The sequence below is a fragment of the Phoenix dactylifera genome, chromosome 13 (genome assembly GCF_051530095.1).
Source record: "Phoenix dactylifera cultivar Ajwa chromosome 13, Ajwa_hap1_PhDact_Kaust_v1.1, whole genome shotgun sequence".
NCBI lineage: Eukaryota > Viridiplantae > Streptophyta > Magnoliopsida > Arecales > Arecaceae > Phoenix > Phoenix dactylifera.
Genome location: NC_143202.1, coordinates 23,174,353 through 23,197,193, shown reverse-complemented (window position 1 = coordinate 23,197,193; position 22,841 = coordinate 23,174,353). Strand labels below are relative to the sequence as shown.

General features: G+C 35.8%; 1 protein-coding gene across 1 annotated transcript; it reads right to left on the bottom strand.

Moving 5' to 3' along the window:
• Positions 1 to 1,288: 1,288 nt before the first annotated feature.
• Positions 1,289 to 13,340, bottom strand: HINT3 (histidine triad nucleotide-binding 3). The gene is made up of 7 exons (XM_039130875.2): positions 12,955 to 13,340; positions 8,708 to 8,763; positions 7,876 to 7,933; positions 4,026 to 4,092; positions 1,841 to 1,896; positions 1,683 to 1,736; positions 1,289 to 1,612 (listed from the first exon to the last, which is right to left on the bottom strand). The coding sequence occupies exons 1-7, from the start codon at positions 13,171 to 13,173 to the stop codon at positions 1,472 to 1,474; spliced, it is 651 nt and encodes a 216-aa protein (XP_038986803.2). The 5' UTR covers positions 13,174 to 13,340; the 3' UTR covers positions 1,289 to 1,471.
• Positions 13,341 to 22,841: the final 9,501 nt, after the last annotated feature.

Genomic DNA, 22,841 nt, shown 5'->3' with positions numbered 1-22,841 from the left:
ATATAATTATTTAAAACTTCTTATATTGAGTATTTGTCTCTTCTTAGGTAAGTAGAAGACAACATGATCTGATGCTGTCTCAACACCAAAGCAAGTTGAGTGGATCACCAACCAAAGGCCCTAAATGACTAGGAGACTACACCCAACTGCATTCCTTGAGCCATGTCCCAATGCACCATATCACATCAACCACATGATAAAGGTGACGCACCACTTCATGGAGCATGGGTCAAACGATCACCCTCATATACGAGTTGTAGGCATCCATTGCTGTGACACAAACTCCTCTCCAGATCTATAGTCTTATGATATTTCTAAAAATAAATCATTTTATCTTGGCTGTATTCGTACACGTTATATATGATACTTTCGTTTTTAGCAAAAAAAAAAAATATTTTGCTTAGGTTTTGGACGCATCAACAGAAAGAAACAATAGAGCGCAGCAAAAGTGCGTTTTGCAAATTATTCAAATAAAAAATATATTTTTAATAAAACTTATACTATACAAGCATTAATATGAACTTAATTAAGCATGTTTAAGCTATGAAAACAGGAGATGCCCAGTGCAAGAAACATTTTTTTTTTTTCAAAGAAAAGCTAGCTGCAAAGGCACATCCATACAACAATTTTTTAAAGCCATACTCACCACCATAGTGAAAACATAAAAGGTTGATGATAATAATACAAGTAGCCATTTTTTCCCTATTTAATGAAGTACCAAAAAGTTATGACTTCAGATAGATCATTGGTGTCTCAGTAGGACAGAGACCAAATGGAAACTAATAATAAGTCAGAGATGTGGAAGGCCTCCTGTTCAGATAAAGTCTAGCAACTGCTGATTTCCATTTAGTAGTACCTTGTTCATAAATATCACTTAAATTTTCTGCAGCAAAGAGTACATTGAGATCCTCACTGCAATTGGTAGTCTAGTATATATCCAAGCATTAAAACCTCTGTCTTGTTGGTTCAGTGGAGCCAATGTAAAGGCTTTCATTGCATAACTAGTTTGAAACTTCTCCCTGCTCCGGCCTCAGGGACTGATCCTATCCAAGGCAGTGCTGCCCAGAAGGCTAGCAAAAGAGGGAGTTTTTAAAAAGCATTGAAATAGATTGGATAGTCATTTGTCCTAGGAATGTTTTAGAAAAGTCAAGCCTTAACATACTTATGAGTAGAAAATCTAAAGCCTAGATTAGAAATTCAAACTTCTTAATTAGTATAGTTTGGGTTCAGACCAATTCTCAAGAAACATGGCTTGTAGACTGTCCATTTTACCATGATAACAATAAACTTGGAAAATTACAATGGAAAAGCTTGCTGAAATGTCATAATATTACAATGTTGATCATTGTGAGACTCACAGCCGCGGTCGCACAAGTTTAGGAAATAATTTATTTGCTAAAATTAACTTGAATAGATATTATTTGAACTAATATAGAAGAGCCTAGTGTACATAAAATACAAAGGGAGGCCCCTAATCTTCTTGCACACACCTTGGGAGCATGAGTCCAAGAGTTCTGCAACTATCACTAGAAACAGGAGAAAGCCGTTCTTGAATGCAGTTCACAAGATTGACAGTTTCCTGGTTCCATTGTAAGGGCTGCCTTCTACAGCTCTGAAAATTTTATGAGTCAAAATCAGTGGATTAACTTAAGCCAAGATGAGCATAGCGTCAATCCTCTTACCTCAGAAGACCATAGATGGTCGCCTGCTTTACGAGGAATTATGTGGAAATGAGTCTGCAGTTATGATACATTGTGTGAGATGCATCAGATAGATGAAAAATATATTACAATTATCGTGCTCTCCTGTTTAAAATTGAATTAAAAAAATATCAACATACATGAAATATTACTTGTCCTGCAGCTAACCCGTTGTTGACCAGCAAATTGAAAGAATCTGCAAAATCACGTAACCACGTTCAAGGAAAACCAGACTCTTAAAAACAAGCAATTGATGGATATTCAAGAGTATTCTGATCGAGGATAATCCATATACTTTTCCCCCTTAATTTAACCATTTTCCTAAGAAAATGGCTTCAGGGGGAGGCTTTGCTGTTATTAAGATTTTGAAGAACTAGTTTGGCCAAAGCTCCTGGTCCCTATCACTTGTGATTTGTAAAGTTTTCACATAGTGCCATTTTTAAACACTATGGCATGGAAGAATAGGAGCATGAAGAACAACCGAAAAATCTAGTTCAGCGCAAAGAAGAAAAGCCAAACGGAAGAAATTTTGTCCCTCAAGAGTTACAGTACACAAAATCTGTCAGAGGGAGATGGAAGAAACATAGCTTAGGAAAAGAAAAGACCCAACCCTTAGGAAAGAAAAACAACCAATGACATAAAACATGACTTCAAATAATGTTAAAAGAAGACTGAAGAAGGGAATCAATAGAGACCTCAAATCACCTGGTTGCAGTTTACACCCCGATTTTGGAAAATTGTTAGGGCTTGCGGTTGTGCCAGGCTGATAAAAAGATATCTGAGTGGCAAAGGGGCCTGTACTCTCAAAGGCCATACATAGTAGAAACTTTCCATCCAAAGGATGATGGCAAGATCTAAACTGGTACAATGTACCCCTTTGACAAGGCAACCATCAAGGAAGGTAGATAATCCCTATCATCCTATGCTCTAAGTTAACAATATTCAGAAATACCTTGTGTAGATATTAAATAAAAATAAAAATAAAAACCAATGATACTGAAATTAATGATCTTCCCAATACTGGATAGCATGATTGAGCAGCCAAATTCTCGAAATTTGATAAGATATGTTGATGACAGTATTTTAATTTAGGAAGATGCAAGTTGCATGCAATGCTGGAGAGGTTAATAATGAGTCAATATACCAAAATATATCATGATCAATCTCCAGTGCATGGTGACATTGCAACAACATGATCATGACACCGAGCAAATATTGATGCAAAGTTGAAAGGGCTGCAGGCATGCAATGAAAGTCCACTAATAAGAACCGAAGTCACTATATTATAAAATATACAAGTATGTTGATAATGTACAAACTAAGCATATTGTTTGTTGTTACATTTGACAGATGCGCCTCCAAATGCCTAGGCGAACCATGAGAGAAAGCATGATTTTTCACATGTACGTGTGGGTGTGAATGCACATATCTGTCTGTATGCCTGTCTATTTGTATGCGAGTATATATGTAGACATGCATGCAATCTTCATTTTCATTAGGTCCAATAAGATGTATCCTCGTTCACATTAGCATCCATTCATTGTGAGGTTTAATGAAACCAAACTGGATTACAAAGACAAATCATCTTGCATTGGACAAGAGCAACAATAACTTTTAAGTGCTGAACAAGTGGTGCCAATAGGCCTTTAATCAAGACACCATATTTGAAACCCAAAACCAACAAATCAAACAACCAAGGAAGATTAGTAATAGCTAAGTTCAATGACAAATATGTTATTACTCCCTTCTTTTATTAGTTTACAGAAGATTCTAAAAATTACAATGTATTTTTTAATTGTTAACAAAAACTTATACAATATGTTCACTTTGTATTGCTTTAAATTGGAGTGTCCATTTGATAATAACACAAATTTGATAATGGAATGAAGAAGGTGAATGAAAGGATGCACGAGTAACTCTTATATTAAGTCAAATGCCTAGCCAATCGCCCGGGCTACATCTCAATTCTGCCCGGGCAGTCGGCCAACCATCAGTACAATAAGGAGGATAATTAACAATAAAGACGTTTCTTACACTGTTTACTGTGTTTGTAAAGAACTTAAAATTTTCCAGTCAACGAGCTTTTATTAGGATAACAATCAAAGATTCGAATGCCAGAAGAGCTGAAGTTGTTCCCCACTTTGCCACTTGTCTTATCTCATCTAGAGAAATAATCAGACAGGATATTACATGGAAACCTTCATTCTCTATTTCATCAAATATAAAAGAGGCAAACATACTAAAAGTAGTACTCATAATCGCAACAGGAAACAAATTCTAACATGGCAAGCATAACCTTAGACAGATATATTAAATTTGACCTACCGCATTGAGTAGCTTTCATAATTGCATTGCCAAGAAATGGTATCTTGGAACACATGGCTGCTATTACCTGCATTTGAAATACTAAATGTGACCTCAACAATTCGCTACAGGTATCCATTTTTCATTTCCTTTTTCTTTATTGATGATTATTAATTGCAGACTTATGGCAACAAGATCTTGGATCTAACCATGTAACAGAGGTTAAAAGAGTTGATTATATAATATTAATTTTGAGAAGAGGGTTTAGAACAGCAAAATCAATGAAAAAGAAAGAAACTATCCATGAAGTACTAGCCAATAAAGAAAGAATTAAATTCAGTTAAACAACATGCAGTCATGATAATGGAAAACTATCTAACAAGCAATTCCTAAACCAGGTTTATTTTGACATTATTATTTATTTCAGACAGAACCAAATACAAATACAATTCTTAATAATGTATTTGCTAAGAAAGAAGTATAAAAAATTAAAATGGGGATTAACCAACAATTGTTTGTAGTTATCTGCCCTGCAAACTTGATAAGATACAGGACAATGAACTACATATTATGATGTAGTTGATCTATAAATACTGACCCAGAATGTTGATTATCTAAGCAGATTGTGAATGCAAAGTTTATATAGATAAAAAAGATTATCCATTCACTTTTTAAGAGAACAGTTTAGGAAGTACCACCTTTTACTGTGGTGCATGTGATACTTATTCTGAAGGATGACCAAATATTACCATCTGATTAACAAGCCAAAGTGTGTTTATACATAACCAGCTTATCATAGTGACATGACAAAAAATATCTTGAAATCTTCTATACTGAGGACATATGTAAGGGAATTCAGCAATGGACATGACAAGCAATTAAAGTTGGATGACCAATGGATGAATAAGGGGAACTTGTCTTCAGCAGATCTAGAATAAAATGAGTATATTTAATTCAAAGAGGATCTGATCATGCATATGATCAGTTTGTAAGTGATGATCTGAAATACTAGCATACTCAAGGACCCACAGACATTCAAAACTAATCTTTCTAAATATTCAAAAGCATCAAAACGAAAGAAGAAAGTTCACATTCTTCATACAAGCTAAATAAGATGCTCATTGGTAAGTATCTACTGTTATGACTTGATCAAAATAATAACATGCATCTATTACTGGAGGTCTCCTCCTACCCCAAACTTTGTAGTCCCTTGTCTCATTAATAAATTTGTATGCATTTCTTACTTCAATAAATGTTCTAGAAGGTTCGGAACCCAAAATTATGACCCATTAAAATAGTATCCCTTTACCCTGTTCATCACCTTCTAACCATGGTCTGACGAACCGACCTGTACCGGCCGGATCGGGCCGTATCGGACTGGTCCGGCAAGTAACGGGTACACCGGAGCCGTAGAAATTGGTACAGACCGAACCCAGCCGGAGCCGGAGAAGACGATGAGGAGAGAGAGAGCGGGGAAGAGAGGGAGGGAGGAGAGGCCTCCGCCGCCCGCGGAGGGCCGTGAGAGGCCGGCGGAGGCCAAGGGGGGGCGGGGGAGCTCGCGGGGGCCCAGTGGAGACCGCAAAAAAAAATATAGAATTTTTAAGTCGATTTGCCGACTTCACTTAAAAATTCTATATTTTTTTCTACGGCCGCAGCCTCGGCCTCTGCGGGCTCCACCGCTCCCCAGCCTCCGCCACCCCCCCACGGCCCTCCGCGGACGGCCCGCGGACGGCCTCTCCTCTCCTCCCTCCCGCCCCCGCTCGCTCTTTCGTTCTCTTCTTCTTCCCTGGCTCCGGCGGAGAAGAGTGTTCCGGTTCGGTACCGATTTAAACCGGTACAAACCGGAACCATACCGGTCCAGTAGGCGACTAGTACGCCTACCGGTACCGGTACAGCGAACCTTGCTTCCAATTCTTTCTTTTCTCCCTTCTCCATATCCATCACTCTCACTTCCCTAGAGTTTAGTAACATATATGGAAGTCCGCTATCCTGTCATATTAAACCCCCTAAAGAGCTCTTAGTCGCCAACATCTTGAAGCCTCCAAAACCTCACCCAGTTTCATCAGTTTGCCATCAATTATCAACATCAAGACTAGCCATAAGGTGCACCCGAGAATAAACCTCTTCACTCATCACCTCAGTTGATAGAACAGAAGTTATAGGCAGTATGAACAAGGACTCAAGGAGTTTGTCATAACTCATAAGTAACTCTTCTAACAAAGGATAAACCCTCTTTTTAGCAATAATTAGAAGCATATTTGCATAGCAAGCATAAGAACATTTTTTCCCATACGCAATATGCAAGCTGCCACAATTGTTATAGCAGAAAAACCCAAATTGCAGCAAATAGGTCCTGTTGTAACCCATGCTGCAATGGCACATCAAAAAACCTTCCCCAGTGATGTGAATAACCAAGCAGTTGACACTGCATCAAACTGCAGATGTCCCTAGTAGTATGCTTTCTCCCTAAAAACCTCATTCTAATCTACAGCATTTCATGATATGAATGCTCCTAGGGAGAATAGATTTTGAAACTTTCACTTCCAAGTAGCTTAGCATCTCATATTTGAGAGAATTCATTAAGTTAAGAAAAGAAAGGAAAGTTTGAGAGAATAGAAAGAAAATTACATCTAGAGTGTTCAACATAAGTCAGAATTGTAACCCGGATCATTCAAAATCTAACTCCAGTGTCTCATTTTTATAAATTAAAAATTTAACATCCAGCAGTCAAAAAAGAGCAGTAAAAGCTGATATAGTTAGCTTGACACATCTATATCACATATGACATATATTTGCATTGGCAGAAGAAACAATTTTGTAGCCGCTAAAATTCCTTTCAAATTCTTGTTATCTCCCATTTTCAAATTATTTTTCTTATCATAGTTTCAGAACAAAAATATGATTATCCTCTTCAGAAATTCCATATGATGACAGTGAAATCTATACTAAAGGTTCGTCCAAAACTTCAACCACCATAATTAATAGAGACTACATCAGGCAGACATTTTGTTGTACCTAACTCTTTTTCAACCACAACTCTAAGGCATGCTAAAGCACATGCACACTCACAAGCCTGAAAATACATATACATGTACGTAAATACATATATATGTTCATCCATAATAAGAACTAATATATGTTTTTTGACCATTTGATGCATAGGCTAAGGGTCTTCAAATCACATGACTTTTGGTGTGTAAGCAATTTGGAGGTATTAGATCATATCTAGCAGCTTGGATCATTGACGTGAGATCCTCATCATCCAATCTAGACCTGGTTGGATCTGAGTAGAGATCTACTAAAGTGTAGCCAAGTTTACCTATATATATCCAAAGTTTTCCTCCACAATTTAGGTGACAACTCAATATTCTCCTCAAGTGGGCTGATAAAAATAGAAAAGCTTGACACATCATCACCCAAATTATAATTTGCCTTCATTCAATTAATGTGGGTGCTAGAGCAGCTAGTCCATGAAGTGAAAGATACGGATCCTCATGACCATATCCCATGATTTCTTTTTTATATAGACATTAATTTATTGAATTAGGAAAAGCATATGACAGGGTCCAGCAGCATACTGAAGCGATATCTATGCAAATACACGCAGAAAGAAAACAAATGAAAGTCAGAGAGAGTTTATTTACTGATGTACATAGAGAACATTTAAGTAACTTGATATGGTTTTCTTTTTTTCTATAGTATGCTCAGTGAAAGCATAAACTTAATTACTGTCTTGTTCAACCTCATTCAAGAAGTTAATTTCATAGATTGCATAAAATTCTCACAAGTGAAAAGTTGACAGTGTCCGAAATCAAGTGTTGTGCACTGACAAATGTAGCAAGCTCTTATATGAATGATGGGAAAGACTCACAGGAGGAGGAGTTGCTTCGAGAGAAGGAAAATGTGATTTTGGAATGATAAGAGAGTGCCTACAAAAGGAAATATGAGAAACAATCAAGAAATATAATCACAACGAGTAGATATTCCAATAGATTTCAGATATTAGAAAACAAATCGAACCAAGTTTACAGTGCATATTTTCCTTTATCACAATATGAAACATCTGCTATTAATATTGATGCTTGTTTAGTTGTTGGTTTTCCATGTTATGAAAACAGATTCACAAAAACAACCTAAAATTTAGTCTCTTAGAGATGTTGAGCCTAATTCTCATAAAAAGTTAAATATCATTACTATGAGATTAATAAAAAGAAAACCCAAAGCCCCCAGTCCACCCCCTTCCCTTCCTGTTTTTTGACTAAACTGAAAGTCCAGTTTTTCAAAAGAAAAATTGATTAATACTTGCAATAAGAGCTTATTCTAAGAAATCCACATCAAACTTCAGCATGACAAACAAGCTTTAGATTATCTATCAAGGACCGAGAAGGAAAAAAAATCCAAAAAAAACTAATTTTACAAATCACACAAAAACTAGAACAAGATGAAAGTTAGATGGTGCATATAGAAGAAACATTTAATTTACTATGTTTCGAATTATTCCATACAGATTCAACATGAAATGTTTTTACTGATTTATAATTAGGAAATGAAGAACTACATAAGACAGAACCAATAATATCATTTCACTTGATGAAGGGCTTCCAATGCCTTTCAGCAATGACACTAGACCGTCCTCCAATAGTTACTTATTTTGCTTTTTAAAAAATAAAAATTCTAAAACAATAAACTAGAAAGCACTTTACCCATAACTCAATGGATTGGAATCCAAAATGCATAGGCATACATCATCTTCATAAAGCTGCAAATAGAAAAATTTCAGTAAGCAATCAGTATGAAGACAACCCACTTCTGTTGCAATATACCAATTTCAAAATAAAAATTCTTAATCCGTAATCTGATGATGCAAACCCAAGATATGGAATCCTAATCATGTTGACATACCATGTGGAAAATAAGAAATATTAGATAACAAACAAAAACAATTTCATGATGAATAGAAGGAAGAAACAAAAGCAGAAGTTCACTACTATATGTGCATAAGTCTTCAAGTATTAAGAAAAGGAGCTGAGTTCAATGATTTTCTCAAATCTAATAAACTACATAGTTTCATCATCTTCATTATTTACGATGATATCTATTTAAAGGTATATACATTTCTAGGATTTGAATTTGCAAGTCTGGCAAGCTGACACTTTTCAACTCACCGCATCTCCTCTTATTTTGGATAGACACCTAGAGTCCAAATATTATTGGTTGTCTTTTTGTGGTTCTCCACGATCTAACCCTCAATTCATATAATTCTAAATGCTTCTTCTAGTGCTCTCACATCCAATTATTGTTTAAGCTCTTGGTAGCTATTAATATTTCTGTTTCAGCACAAGTTTTAACCACTACAAAGTGCAATATTTCAATGAATACTGGCTGGAACCAAAACTAGCTAACATTGATGTAAATCAAGATTCTTTTTCATGAAGTTCACCTTGAATGACAATATTTCTAGATAAAAAGCCTTTGGACAAGCATAATGAATTCTCTTGAATCACCCTAAACCATGTCAAAATTGTCCCAGTGTCAGTTTAGGGCAAGAATTTTTCAGTTATCAAGGACTAAAATGCTGCCCAATCTGGTAGGCATGAACCACCATGTATTGTGCCAGTGCATGCCAAGCATGGCAATATCATGGTACATACCATGCCAATGGCAATCTGGCACAGCACCAGCACGAACACTTGGGAATTAGTTCGTAATGCAAGGCCATTTGAAACAATATGTTTATGTTTCAGTCACATGTAATCAAGCCATCTTTCCTAGCTATAACTAACATTCACCTAAATGTTCTCATCTCCACAAGATTCATATTACATGCATCCGGATTATCTTCATTTCCAAACACGTAAATGGACCTCCTTTGTCTTATATAACTTTCAAATATGTCATAAGGCATCACAAGATAAACAAGCATCTTATAATTCCATCCAGCCAGTATCATTTCTCTAACGATTTGACCTCTCTTGCTGTTATATGTATTGCAGACCCAAGATTGTAAAAATGCTTACATCAATGAATCCATTGCAATCAGTTTTTTCTAAGGCTTCAATCACATTTCAATTACCATATAAATTGCATGATATGCTTTCTAATTTGCTCCCTTTTAGACTTCTATTTTCCAAAACTTTCTTCCATGAGTTTAAATGAGAATGTACTCCATTTCCATCTCATCAGCAACTATATTAACAATCAGTTCATTTAGAAGCATAATGAGATAAAGCCTTAAGGTTAAATTTTTCATAAGATCCTACCACCACCGTTCATGATCTTGCAAAGGGCTAACCAAAAGACCTGCTATTGCTTCTTCAGAATATGATTGCATCCATGATCATTACATACCTCTTCAAAGGATTATTTTCACTACCCATTAAACTTCAATAGCATCGTGACATATTTTCCAACTAAATAAAAATCATAACCATCATACATACAGGATGAAGCTGATCAAATCTCCTGAAGGGATCGCTCTCTTCCTTGCTCATTCCATCAAGAAATAATTCACAAATTTGGTTACTCTAATCAAAAATCTATATATACCCCTTATGATCCAAGTATTCATCTCAAAAAGAATTTAGATCAACCAGTTGATCAAATCAGATACTCCCAAATCATAGGTTCTCTCCTATATATGGTGAATAGGACAAGACTTGATATTAAATGTACTGTAGAGAGGCTAAGTAGATGCACTCAAAATTCAAATCAATCTCATTGGTCAGCCGTTAAAAAAATATTCTGATATTTTAAAGAAACCCTTGATTTATTCTCTTTTACACTGGATACCCTAAGGTGGTTGAGGATTACAGTGATGCAAATTGGATTACCGTTTCTCTTGATCTTAAATCAACCACCCGATATCTTTTTCTTGGTGCTGCTGTTGTTTGGAGATCCTCCAGGCAAACTATTATATCTCGGAGCACCATGAACGTCGAGTTGATTGCTCTAGATACCACTTATATTGAGGCAGAGTGAATTAAAAATCTTATCCCATAGCTACCTTTAATACCTAAGCCAGTTCCGACCATATCAAATTACCATGATAAAAAGGCCGCAATAGAACTGACAAATCAAAAGAGTACTAACGAAAAGAGGAACCGACATATCTGGATTTATCATAAATTTGTAAGACAACTCAAAACGAGTAATGACATTTTCTTGGAATTTGTCAAGTCTGAGAAAAGCTTGGCATATCAATTAATCAAGAATTTGTCTAGAAGTGGAGTCCTAGAATCATCAAGGGAGATAGGGCTTAAGCCCACTATTTGGTCACTGATAATGGATACCCAATCTGTGATTGGAGATCCCATAAAGAAGGTTCAATATGGTAAAAACGAAACTGGTTGAGTAATTGTGTCAGAGCACATTTTTCGAAGTATATCTCTTCCCATTCCTATGATGAGTCCTCTTATCAGTGACAAAAAAATATTTTGAAAAGGTTGAGTTATACTCTTAATGAGTTCAAGATAGAAGATCTACAGGGCATTAGGTCACAAATACCTTTGGAGGACTTACCTATGTGAGAATTGTCGTATAGGCAGCGACTAGGAGTTTGGGCTAGTCCTAACAAAATTCTCATAAAAAATCAAGAAACTAAGCACAAAGCCTTTAGATGATGCTGACCGCATAAAAATCTAATTGATTTGTACTATATGTATGATAAGTAGAAGTCTGAATTAAAGGACCTAGTAAAGGTCTAATTCACTATGGTTCCTTCAGATAGATACTATCAACACTAAGTGAGATTCAAATCCACAGGACATCTCACTCATTGCATAGTATAAGTTGCCCAGATATTCTACTTTATGATTTCAAAAATTTAAATCTTTTATGGAAGATGTTGGAGTTTAATTAAAGAAATTAAATTTTTTTATCTCCTAAACTTTAGTTGTTTTAAATATTTTAAAATACTTTTTTGTGAAACGTTTCTTTCAAAAAAGTTGTAACTCTTCGAAAGAAAATGTTGGTTTCCAAAAAAATACAGTATTTTCAAAATAATACATATCTTCGGAACCATCATGTCTATTCGATCTTCCAGATAGAGACTATAAATAGACTCCTCCAAAATTAATTCAAAAGCAATCCGATCTCTTTCATTCATTAGCGCTTTATCTCCTCTTGAGAGTTTTTTTCTCAAATAAAATTTTTCCAACCTTCAGCTTTATGTTTTCTATCTTTTTTATTTTGTAAACATCTGAAGAAGTCGGCCAGGTTAAGGCTCCCTAGTAATCATGCTCATAGGAGGAGGAGCAGGTTGAGCCGGATTGTTATATCTTGGAGACAAGATCACTGCAGATCACATGTAGAAGACGAATCACATTCGTAGGGCAGTATATATCACACGCCTCGACCCAGACAAGCTCTTTTCAATGTACTGATTTTATTCTAGTAGATTATTTCTTTATAATACTTTTATTTAATAAAGATATAACAATTTTTAAGCAAAATATTTTCAACAATTGTGACAGCTACTTCACCATTACTTCTCATTAGAGTAGCAATATTTCAAGAATCAATACTGCCGATCCTCACTCCATTGGTCAGATGAGTTTGGATTCACCAACTTAGTTCTTTCCGGTTGATGCAAATTTGCACCATCAGTTCTACATAATACCATGGAAATCAACAAAAAGATCTCAGTCCAAGAAACGAGTTCTCATCTTCATGTTTCATTCGCGACCATAATCCTAGAGCAGGAAACTAAATTACCATAGCGTCAAGAAAAGAAACAGGGCGGCACTAATTTAAATTTAAAAAACAAAAAACCGAGTTTTCTATAGATTTTTCAAGTCTAATGGTTTTCCCCTTTAGCAAAAAGATTGCAAATTTGACCAAAAAAAACAAACTTTAAGCAACAAAATCCACAAAAAAACGAACTTTTTTAACCAAAAATCGCATTAAATAGCGTAAAAGATTGACCAAAAAAAGAGAACAGACGAGCTGATACCTTGAACGCAGGGGAATCACCTCGGATGATCTCGCAGAAGACGCAGCGCTTCTTCGCGATCCCTTCCTCCCCGCCCGCCTCGCCCCTGCTTCCACGGCAGCAAGAAACGGAGACCGCCGGGGGCTCGGAGGATCCCGGCCGTCGGTGCAGCGGCAGAGGGCGGCCGAGATCGGTTGGGCGCAGGTGGGAGCAGAGGACGGCGAGGCGGCGCTCCGCCATCTAGGCGAGATCGGCGACCGCGACCGAGTTCTCGCGGCCTCCCCTGGCCATCAGAGAAAAAGCTTGTTTTTTTGTGCGTCCACGGAGAGCGAGCTCAGTAATATATCTTGCACAGATAAGGAGGTCAAGCGATTATTCCAAGCGGTGGGAGTCTGGAGTTCTCCAGTTCTCCTACTTCTGTTATCAGGCCTTGGCTTTTATCCTATTATCCTTTCTCTAGCCAAACTGTGAATCATATGGCCTGGGCCTAAAGCCTTCCTTTTTTGTCACCTATCTTCCTAATGCCCATCCTAAAAAAAAAAAAAATCTGAAAGTCAGAAACTTTTTTTTTTTTTTTACCGATGACATCAATCTCATGATTAAATAAAAAAATCAAAAAAAAAGAAAAATTATGTGCTTCTTTTTTTTCCGGCTTTTTCATTCACCATCTTTCCCGCCAAGCTATCTCTCCCGTTCATGAGATCAGTTTCTTCTTTTCAAGTCCTTTTCTCGTCCTCTAAAACTTTCTCTGTTTTTCAATATCTAAATCTCATAGAATCTAAAAGTTTGTATGTATATAATTTTTTACATTAGAAAAACTTAGAAAACTATATACTATGTATTGTTACTAATAAACATCATATTTTAGAAATTGTATATCGATTTACCTAAAGGTATATATTAGCTTGTTAAATAGCTAATTTATTTGGTGTGTGTCACCTGATTATGTAGTATGCACTCATAAAAAGTATGTTCTAAAAACTGTTTATCGATTTTTAGAGGTATATTGGTCATGCAAGATGTATTGGTGAATATGATATTCTGTAAACTGTATATCAATATGCCTAGAAATGTGTACTCGGTTACTAGATAACTAATTTATCAAATGTGTATCACTTGATCGTGTACTATGTATTAGTAAACATCGTATTCTGAAAATTTTGTATTGATTTACCTAGAGATGTGCATTAACTTACTAGATGACTAATTTTTTTGGTATGTATCACATGGTCATATAGTATGTACTAACAAAAAATATTATAAAAGTGATGAAGGAAAAAGATGTCGTGTAATTTTCTTTCCTTTTTTGGTTTTTTATCATGGACCCATGACTTCATTAGTTGGATAAACCACTAACTTTTGATTTTTTTTTTTAAGATGGTCACTATAAAAAATATGGCAAAATAGGAAGCCCACCCTATATTTTTTCTCTGGTGCCTGCCCCATATAAGTTGTCCATGAAATGGTGGTATGGTGCATGTGGCTAAATTTATTTGACTGGTTGTAGTTAGAGTTGGGCACTGGGCCGCCCACGGCCCGGCACGGCCTGGCACAGCCCGATAGCTACAGTGCCGGGTCGTGCCTGGCACGGCCCATTTAAGGAGGCCGTGCTGGGTCCCAGGTTACTGGCCCGCGGGCCGAGCCCGACACGGCCCGCTTCGGGCCTGGGCCGGCACGGCCCGCTCTAGGCCTGCGGGCCTGGGCCGGGCTGGCCCGCGGGCCTGGCACGGTCCGGGCCTGGGCCCGGCCCGATAAAAATTAATGCTTCATAAATTTTTTTAATAAATTAATAAATATTGAAAACTAAGGATTTATGAATATAAAGCCACCTTAATAGTGGGGGGTTTGGCATAGACCCCTACCAATTTATTAATTTAAATCAAATGGTACATGAAGGGAGGTTTGGACCTTGGTCTGACCTCCAGAATACAATAAAAATATACAATTATAAAAAATTAAGAAATCTTACTAATCATCAGTGATTCAGTAAATCAGTATTCACTCTTCAGTCTTCAGTAGTGTTTGTATCATCATCATCAGAGGATGTTGTATTATGTCCACCTTTATCTTGAAGTCTTGCCTCAGCATCCAACCAATTTTTGAAGCAGAGAAGCATCTCCACCGTTTCGCCCGTCATCCTACTTCTCTTTTCGTCAAGAACACGCCGACCTGCACTAAAAGCGGATTCCGATGCTACCGTGGACATCGGCACAGCTAAAATATCACGTGCAATTGCAGACATAACAGGATATTGATTTCTAACACTCTTCCACCAAGATAATACATCTAGATTCTCTATTTGATTTTCATCATATGCAGACTGAAGATCATTTCGTAAATAAAATTCTAGTTCACTACTTAAAGATGAAGAAGATGAAGATAAACTTGAAGCATGTGTGTGTCTTCTCTGTGCAATGAATGAAAAAATAGATGACGAACGAGAACTACTAGAAGAAGAAATAGAGGTTTGTATTTGTGTTCTAGATCCACGAATTTTTTCATCATATATAGCATAAATATCATAAAGAAGTTGTTTTACCTCATTTTTAGCAGGTTCAGGATCTTTAATCATATTTTCACAGTATGCATCAAGTAGAATTAGCACGCCATTCAATTTAACTCTAGGATCAAATACAGCAGCTAAGTTATGCATAGGACATATCTTGTCCCAATACTCATTCCATTTAGATTCCATTAGGTCAATAATAGGCATTAAAACATCATCATATCTATGTTCTGCAAATTTTTGACTAATTATATATGCTTGTTGTAAAAATGAACATGAAGTTGGATAATAAATACCAGAAAGAACATTGGTAGCATTATAAAAACTAAGCAAAAAATCTTCCAAAATTTTTCCTTTATTTCAATCAGTTTCAGTCAATGTAAAGCCTAATCCACGATCATTAATATATGCACTTAATAAGTTTTTATATGGGTATGCATCATGTATCATGCTATATGTTGAGTTCCAACGAGTAATTACATCAAGTTTAAATTTTTTAAAACGTTTACCATGATTTATACATAGTTCCTTAAATTCTTGAAGTCTTGATCTTGAAGCATGAATAAAAGAAACTGCATTTCTAATTTTACCAATCACATCTTGAATCATGCCCATGCCAGCTTGAACAGAAAGATTTAAGATATGACATGCACATCTAATATGCAATAAATTTCCATCTAACATGGGATGCAATGAGTCTTTTAATAATGCAATAGCAGAATTATTATTAGATGCATTATCAAAAGTAATAGACATAATTTTATCATTAATATTATATGAACATGCAGTTTGATAAATGATATTTGAAATTTGTTGCCCAGAATGTGGAAAATCAAAAGCACGAAAAGCAAGAATACGTTTATTTAATTGCCAATCATTATCAATATAATGAGCAGTAATGACAATAAAACAATTACTACCTACAGATACTGACCAAATATCAGAAGTTAATGAAATTTTTACATTTAAAATAGAAAGTGTTTCAATTAAACTTTGTTTCATTGCTAAAAGTTAGTCATAGCTACTCTTCTAAATGTACGCCTACTAGTTTTTTTGTAAGCAGGTTATAGGTTTAATTGAACATATTCTTCAAAATTAAAAGATTCACATAAACTAAAAGGTAATTCATCCTTAACTATCCATTTTACAAGTGCTTTTCTTTGATTTTCATGATTATATGCAAAATTACCTACAAATAATCTCCCTTGTATATTAAGGGTACTTTGAGTTTGAGCATGAGAATCATGCATCCTATGACTCTCTTGATGTCTTTTTAAATGCCCTGTTCCCCCACTACTACTACAACTATAAAGTTTGGCACATTTTTTACATTTAGCTTTCCAGACTCCATCAACCATAACTCTATCAAATTCATTCCATACAGCACTAGTCCTCTTACGAGAAGAGGTTTGATCTTCACTCGGTTCACTAGTTCTAGAGGAACTAGGAACATGGGGTTGGGGATTAGTTTCTTCTCCCTCAGAAACAGGAGGAATGCCAAACTGACTTTCCTCAAAAAATGACATATCTAAATTGATGAATTCAAAAAATAAAAACTAACCACAAGGAGGAATTGAGTAGAGGGTCGGAGGGCAGAGGCAGAGCCGAGATTCTGAGCTTCCTCTTGTGCTCTCAACAGGAGTGACCTTCTCTTCTCAACAGGAATCTCCTCTTGTGTAGCACTTGAACACTTGCTAAATGCAAACTAAAAATTAAATTGCTAGAAGAGCACTTTAGAAGAGAGAAATAATAGTAGTAGAGAAGGAGAAAATAGTTGGTTTGGTGTGGTGAGAATGAGGGAGGAAAGGGCTATTTATAGAAGCCAAAAAAAAAAAAATTTCCAAAATACCCCTCAATTTAGCCGTTTTTGGACTGTTGGGAGGGGTAAAATTGGAATTTTCCCAAAATAGTCGTTGGAAACGGCTATTTTTCTCCCCCCTCACCAGACGGGCCGTGCCTGGCACGGCCCGTTTGCGCCCGTTGCGGGCCGTGCCAGGCACGGCCCGTCTCGTGCCGTGCCTGGCCCGGCCCGTCAATAGACGGGCCTGGGGCCGGGCCGGGCTGCCGTTCCGTGCTGAACGGGCCGTGCCCGGCACGGCCCGCTTCATAAGCGGGCCGGGCCAGGCACGGCCCGTTTAGACCTCGGGCCCGGTGGGCCTGGGCCGGGCCGGCCCGGCACGGCCCGTTGCCCAACTCTAGTTGTAGCACCCATTATCCATCTTTACAATAATTATGGTTGCCAATATTTGCCTACAGTATATGGTTTTTAAAATTTTAATATTAAAATAATAACTATTTGAACAATATTGTAATGGAAAAAAATAGTTATGTTATTTTTCAGGCCATACAATCTCTTTTAAACAGAAACGGGTTGAAAATTAAATTTTAAAAATGCAATTAAAAAATAGACGACATATATATTATAGTATATTATTATAATACTAAATAATCTATTATAGTAAACATTACCTTTTTCTATTATTTGATATAATATAAAAGAGACAAAAATATTATTATTATTATTATTATTATTATTTACAAATATATAATGGGAAAAGGAAAAAAACATTTAAATTTTCTCAGCACTTGTTATTTTTCCATGCAGAGCATCCTTTTTTTTTATTTCACAAATCTTATAGATCTGAAACCAATTTTATTTAAAAATAATTTACCTAATATATATATGCATGCATGCATACATATATAAGATGTCACAACAATGATCCAACCTATGAAAAAAAAGGAAAAAAGAAAAATTATTCACCTTTTGCCTAGGCAACGAGTGGAGGAAGTAGCCACACACATATAGCGAGGGGACTCTAGAGGGCCTTCCTTATTTGCAGAATTTAGAAATTCTATCTTATATTATTTAATATCGAACCAGGATGTTAATAAAATATTTTATAACAAAACTAGAAAACATATTTATATCAATGATTAAAATTTAAAAATATGTAATAATCATTTCAATATTTTAATAACCATTATTTTAAATTTTCATTTAAAACATTGGTTGAATTAACTCCAAGACCTTTTGATTAGGTCCAACATGAGTCCAGCCCATCTAAAATGAAACACAAACCTGTGGATCCCCCTCACCAATGGGAGGCAAATTTATCTCTCCACCTGTTGATTGGAAAAAAAATTGTGCAACTAAATTTCTCTAAATTTTCCTTTAAGAATTTTTTAGATCAAAAATTATGTGGACTACAAACTATGACTACAAATAGCAAGTCAAGAATATTGATAAACATTTAGGAGACTATATGAATTCATATTTACTCCTCATAACAGCATGATATTATGATTAAATTTTTGGTGCCATATATGATATATTTATTTCACACCATAGGTGCATCCAATCCTTGTGTTCTAAAATATATAATAGTTGTGGCAAATGACTGAAAAATGGATATTATTGTATACCTTTTTATGTTTAGAGATATTGAAGCTGCAAGTGTAATTCTCACCGCATAGACTGTCCTATTGAGACGCAATATGAATGTAACCATTTTATGTGTCATTTGGATGCTACTGAAGTATCTTTCCATTTAGCAAAAAAAAAAAAAAAAAAAAGTATCTTTCCACTCCACCACTTATGATAGAATATCTTTGTACCAATCAAGCTCGTAGACTTGACATGAGCTACAAACAATTTCCTAGTCACAGGTCAAGAAAGTTAATGTTTATTCTTTTTTAATTTTTCAGCATCATATCTACAATAAAACATCTGTCATGCATCAAACAAGCTGTAGAACCTTTTTTTATGGATAAATTAAATTTATTAAATCGGTCTAGAATAAATATATTTATGAAAATCAGAAAATAAAATATCCTACCGTTTAAAAGAAATATCTATTATAGTAGGTCTAATGTGATTGGCTATATATATCGCCATTTAGTCTGCAGCACCATGAGCTTTGTTATAGATATACATCGCTTCATAAGACTATAGAGTTGCTCCAACAATCCTACCGCAAAGGATGGTCGATGGTCTCTAAAGATGGTGAACTCCATCAAAAAATTTTCTGCAAGTATGATATAAAAAGCTTTCAGAATTTTTATAGCATACAACATACCTTCCCATACAACATATAAGTCTGCTATAGGAACAGTAATATCGAACAGTCTATTAATACTATCTACTATAATTAACGCACCACTTGCACTTCTAATTATAATGATGAAGCTTGCTCCACTAGAATATTCTCTAATTTGAATGCTACCATTAAAGTTGATCTTGAGAAAACCAAAGAATGGTAGCTCCCAAATGAAGTAAGTCATCTGTGGGATTCCAGATAATAAGAGCCATAATTTTCTCCAATTATCAAGGATCCCTTTAGGGCAGTTATATCGATGTGCTCCGGCTAGATGCTTGTAAAAATCTGTAACTCTAACCAACAACCTAGATGAAATGCCCCATTCCAATCTATCTGCACTATCTCACAGGTCAAGAAAGTTAACTTTATAATATATTAGACGAAATATGAGACCCTTGACCCAAAGATAGGATTCTCATTGATAACTAATTTAAGTAATATAGAATTTCAACACCATTGTTTATTCCTTTTAAATTTTTCAGCGTGGGGTACCTGTTGCTCATGAGTACTTCTCCGCAAAGCTTTCTTGGTGCTGTAGATGGACTCAAAAACCTTTGACCAGAAACTGGCCACTCCATTTGGATTTAAAATCTGTGCTCTTTAATTAGCTGGTAACAATACTATAAGAACATCATTTCTCATAAACAATAGAATAAGAAAATCATGCAACATTAGCATAAGTAATAAAACATTATACCTATATAAGTGGCAGCATGCAGAAATAATTATTAACAGCCTCTAGAACCCCTTAGAAAATTTCCTTCTGATCCTGCCCAAGAATGGGGTCCAATCAAAAGCAGCTTATAGATATATCAAAGCTAGCAGGTTGGACTATAATGGCCAACACAACTATTTCGCTCAAGTATCTCATCTAAGCAAGCTCTAGATTGCATCAATTCTCATACATGGCAAACCTCCTCTATTATCTCCATTTCCTATTGTTGTGGTTGAAATCTGGCCTGAGGGTGACCACGCTGGAGGAGTCGGGCGAGCCGCTGGCTGGGACGGAGAAAGGGTGGCGCCTCCTAAGCTCCGGGGACCCTGCAAATCAACATGCTACTTGGTGTAAATCAACACGCTAGCCCAAGAGAATAACGAACAATCATGATCAACAATTATATAGAAAGATATTGTGAGAAGAAAAAAATATATATAGAGTGTAATAAATTAAGAAAGGAACAAATTTTTACAATATATAAAAATAATGTACTATATCAATTAATCAAAGCTTCTCTTGCTTCCGAGTTGGGATCTTAAATCAAACAGGTGCACCCGGATGGAAGGTTTTCCTTGTTTCTCATAGAATAGAGTTTTTCTATTTTTAATAGCATAGGCCTGCTGCATGCTAATAAAAAAAATGGGGCATACTGGTGTTTCCTTTTGGAGAGAACCATTGCAACCAAATGGCTCTTTGAGTTTTGTTATGTCCAGTGTTATTTTTAATAACATTCTTGATCTTAGATTAGCACGGGATCTAACAAGTTGTTTAATTAGTTTTATTTACAAAAAAAAAAAAAAATTTGTTAGGTCCAAATATAAAATATAATCCATAAGATTTATATACTAACTAACCTTACCATGGTTTTTCTTTCTGAGAAAAAAATAAAAATTAAAACTCATGGATATATTACCTAAGTTTTTCTTTTCTTTTCTACAACTCGAAGTGCTTGTTATTACAAGAAATTATTGTTGTCATGCTAATATATAATTTCTAAGAGGGTTATAACCCTTCTAATTTCTAAGGTATTTATGCTAATATGCTAATATGGATAGAAATATTGTATATAATTTCTTGCACAAAAAAATTGTTTCAGATCCAATTGTGGTTTAAAAATTGAAAAGAAAAAAAAAATACTGCTGTGTGATACAGGGAGGCTGGTGCTTTGCACCACAACATAAAATGGAGGGGTGAATTGCAAACATGCCATATGGAATGAGATTTTTTTTTTCCTTTTTCCTTTTAGGTACCATGGTTTGGGCCACATAGCATTATCCCATATGCCAAATGTCTCCTTCAATTTATTATAATAATGATCATTATAAGTGAGATCACTTTTTGTCTACCTCCAAGATTATTTAATTTTTGGAAAGCTGTGAGTCATACAATAGAGGTTTGGTTTTAGCACTGCAATGTAGCTTCCCATTAAGTATATCTTAATTAATTGTATCCTTGATGCGATCCTAGTCAAGCCAAATAGTACGTACGTGCGACTCTCATAGACAACTTTTTAAATCAGCTTCAAACATGTGGCTGAACAACGTGAGACACCCAACTAGAATATGGGATCCTCAAACTGCGATTAGGGCAATAAAATGAAATGATCTCTAAATAAATCTATTGACGAAATCATTAGCCATAAGTGATCTAAACTATGTATGAAAGGTCATTGTAGATACCTGTGGTCGACGGGACCTCTTCGGCTCTTGATCGATCCTGCAGGGCACCCCAAGCTTGGGCTCGGGATGTTGTTATATTACAGGCGGTTGATGGAGCCTCTTACCCTCTTCGGCTCTCGGTCGTTCATGCGGACTTATGGCAGCGGAGAGATCTGACTGAGGTCGGCTTGGTCTTTGGTGAAGTCCGAGGTTGGACTGGTGCTCAGTGGGACCGAGGTCTGGCTTGCTCGATGCTGAGGTCTATTTGGCTGAAATTGGGTAGTCCTAACTTCCACGCCGAGGTAGGACGATCCATTTTGCCTTCCATAAGAAATCATTAGCCATAAGTCATGATCTAAACTATGTATGAAAGGCCACATGCTTTGTTGGCTGTTTCTCCTATTCAAAATATCTACCAAATTATTGACTTGTATGCAGATTTTAATAACACAATTATTCTGTTACCACAAACCCCGTAATTATTCAATACATAAATAATCGTAACAATTATTGATCCCCGTAATAGTTATAACAAACATTCAATACCCTATTGTATGTGGTTAGAATTATTTATGTATCATAGTGATTGTTCTTTTGATTTTTTTAATGGCATTATAATGGAAAGTAAAGCTAAAAAATATCTCTCTATCCTTTGTGTATATTGAATTGATGCAAGTCAACTCTGCATTTTGCACACTGCTGCAATATGGCCGACCATTCACTTAATTTGGATCAGAGCTCATCGGAGATGCCTACTTAATTACCAGCTGATATGGAGGTAGTTGTCTGAGATGATTTTTTTTTTTTTTTTTAAGGGAGAGGCAATCTAAAGTGGACACTATTTCATTGAAAATGCCACAATATCTCACCTTTTCTTGCCTAGAAAAGGTATAGGCACAAGCCTACTATCAAAAACTCGGTGCCAT

Coding starts and splice junctions, on each gene's coding strand:
- HINT3 (XM_039130875.2), bottom strand. CDS start 13,173: ATGGCGGAGCGCCGCCTCGCCGTCCTCTGCTCCCACCTGCGCCCAACC. Junction 7,934..8,707: donor TCCAATCCATTGAGTTATGG/GTAAAGTGCTTT, acceptor TTCCTTTTGTAG/GCACTCTCTTATCATTCCAA. Junction 1,897..4,025: donor TATGAAAGCTACTCAATGCG/GTAGGTCAAATT, acceptor GTGATTTTGCAG/ATTCTTTCAATTTGCTGGTC.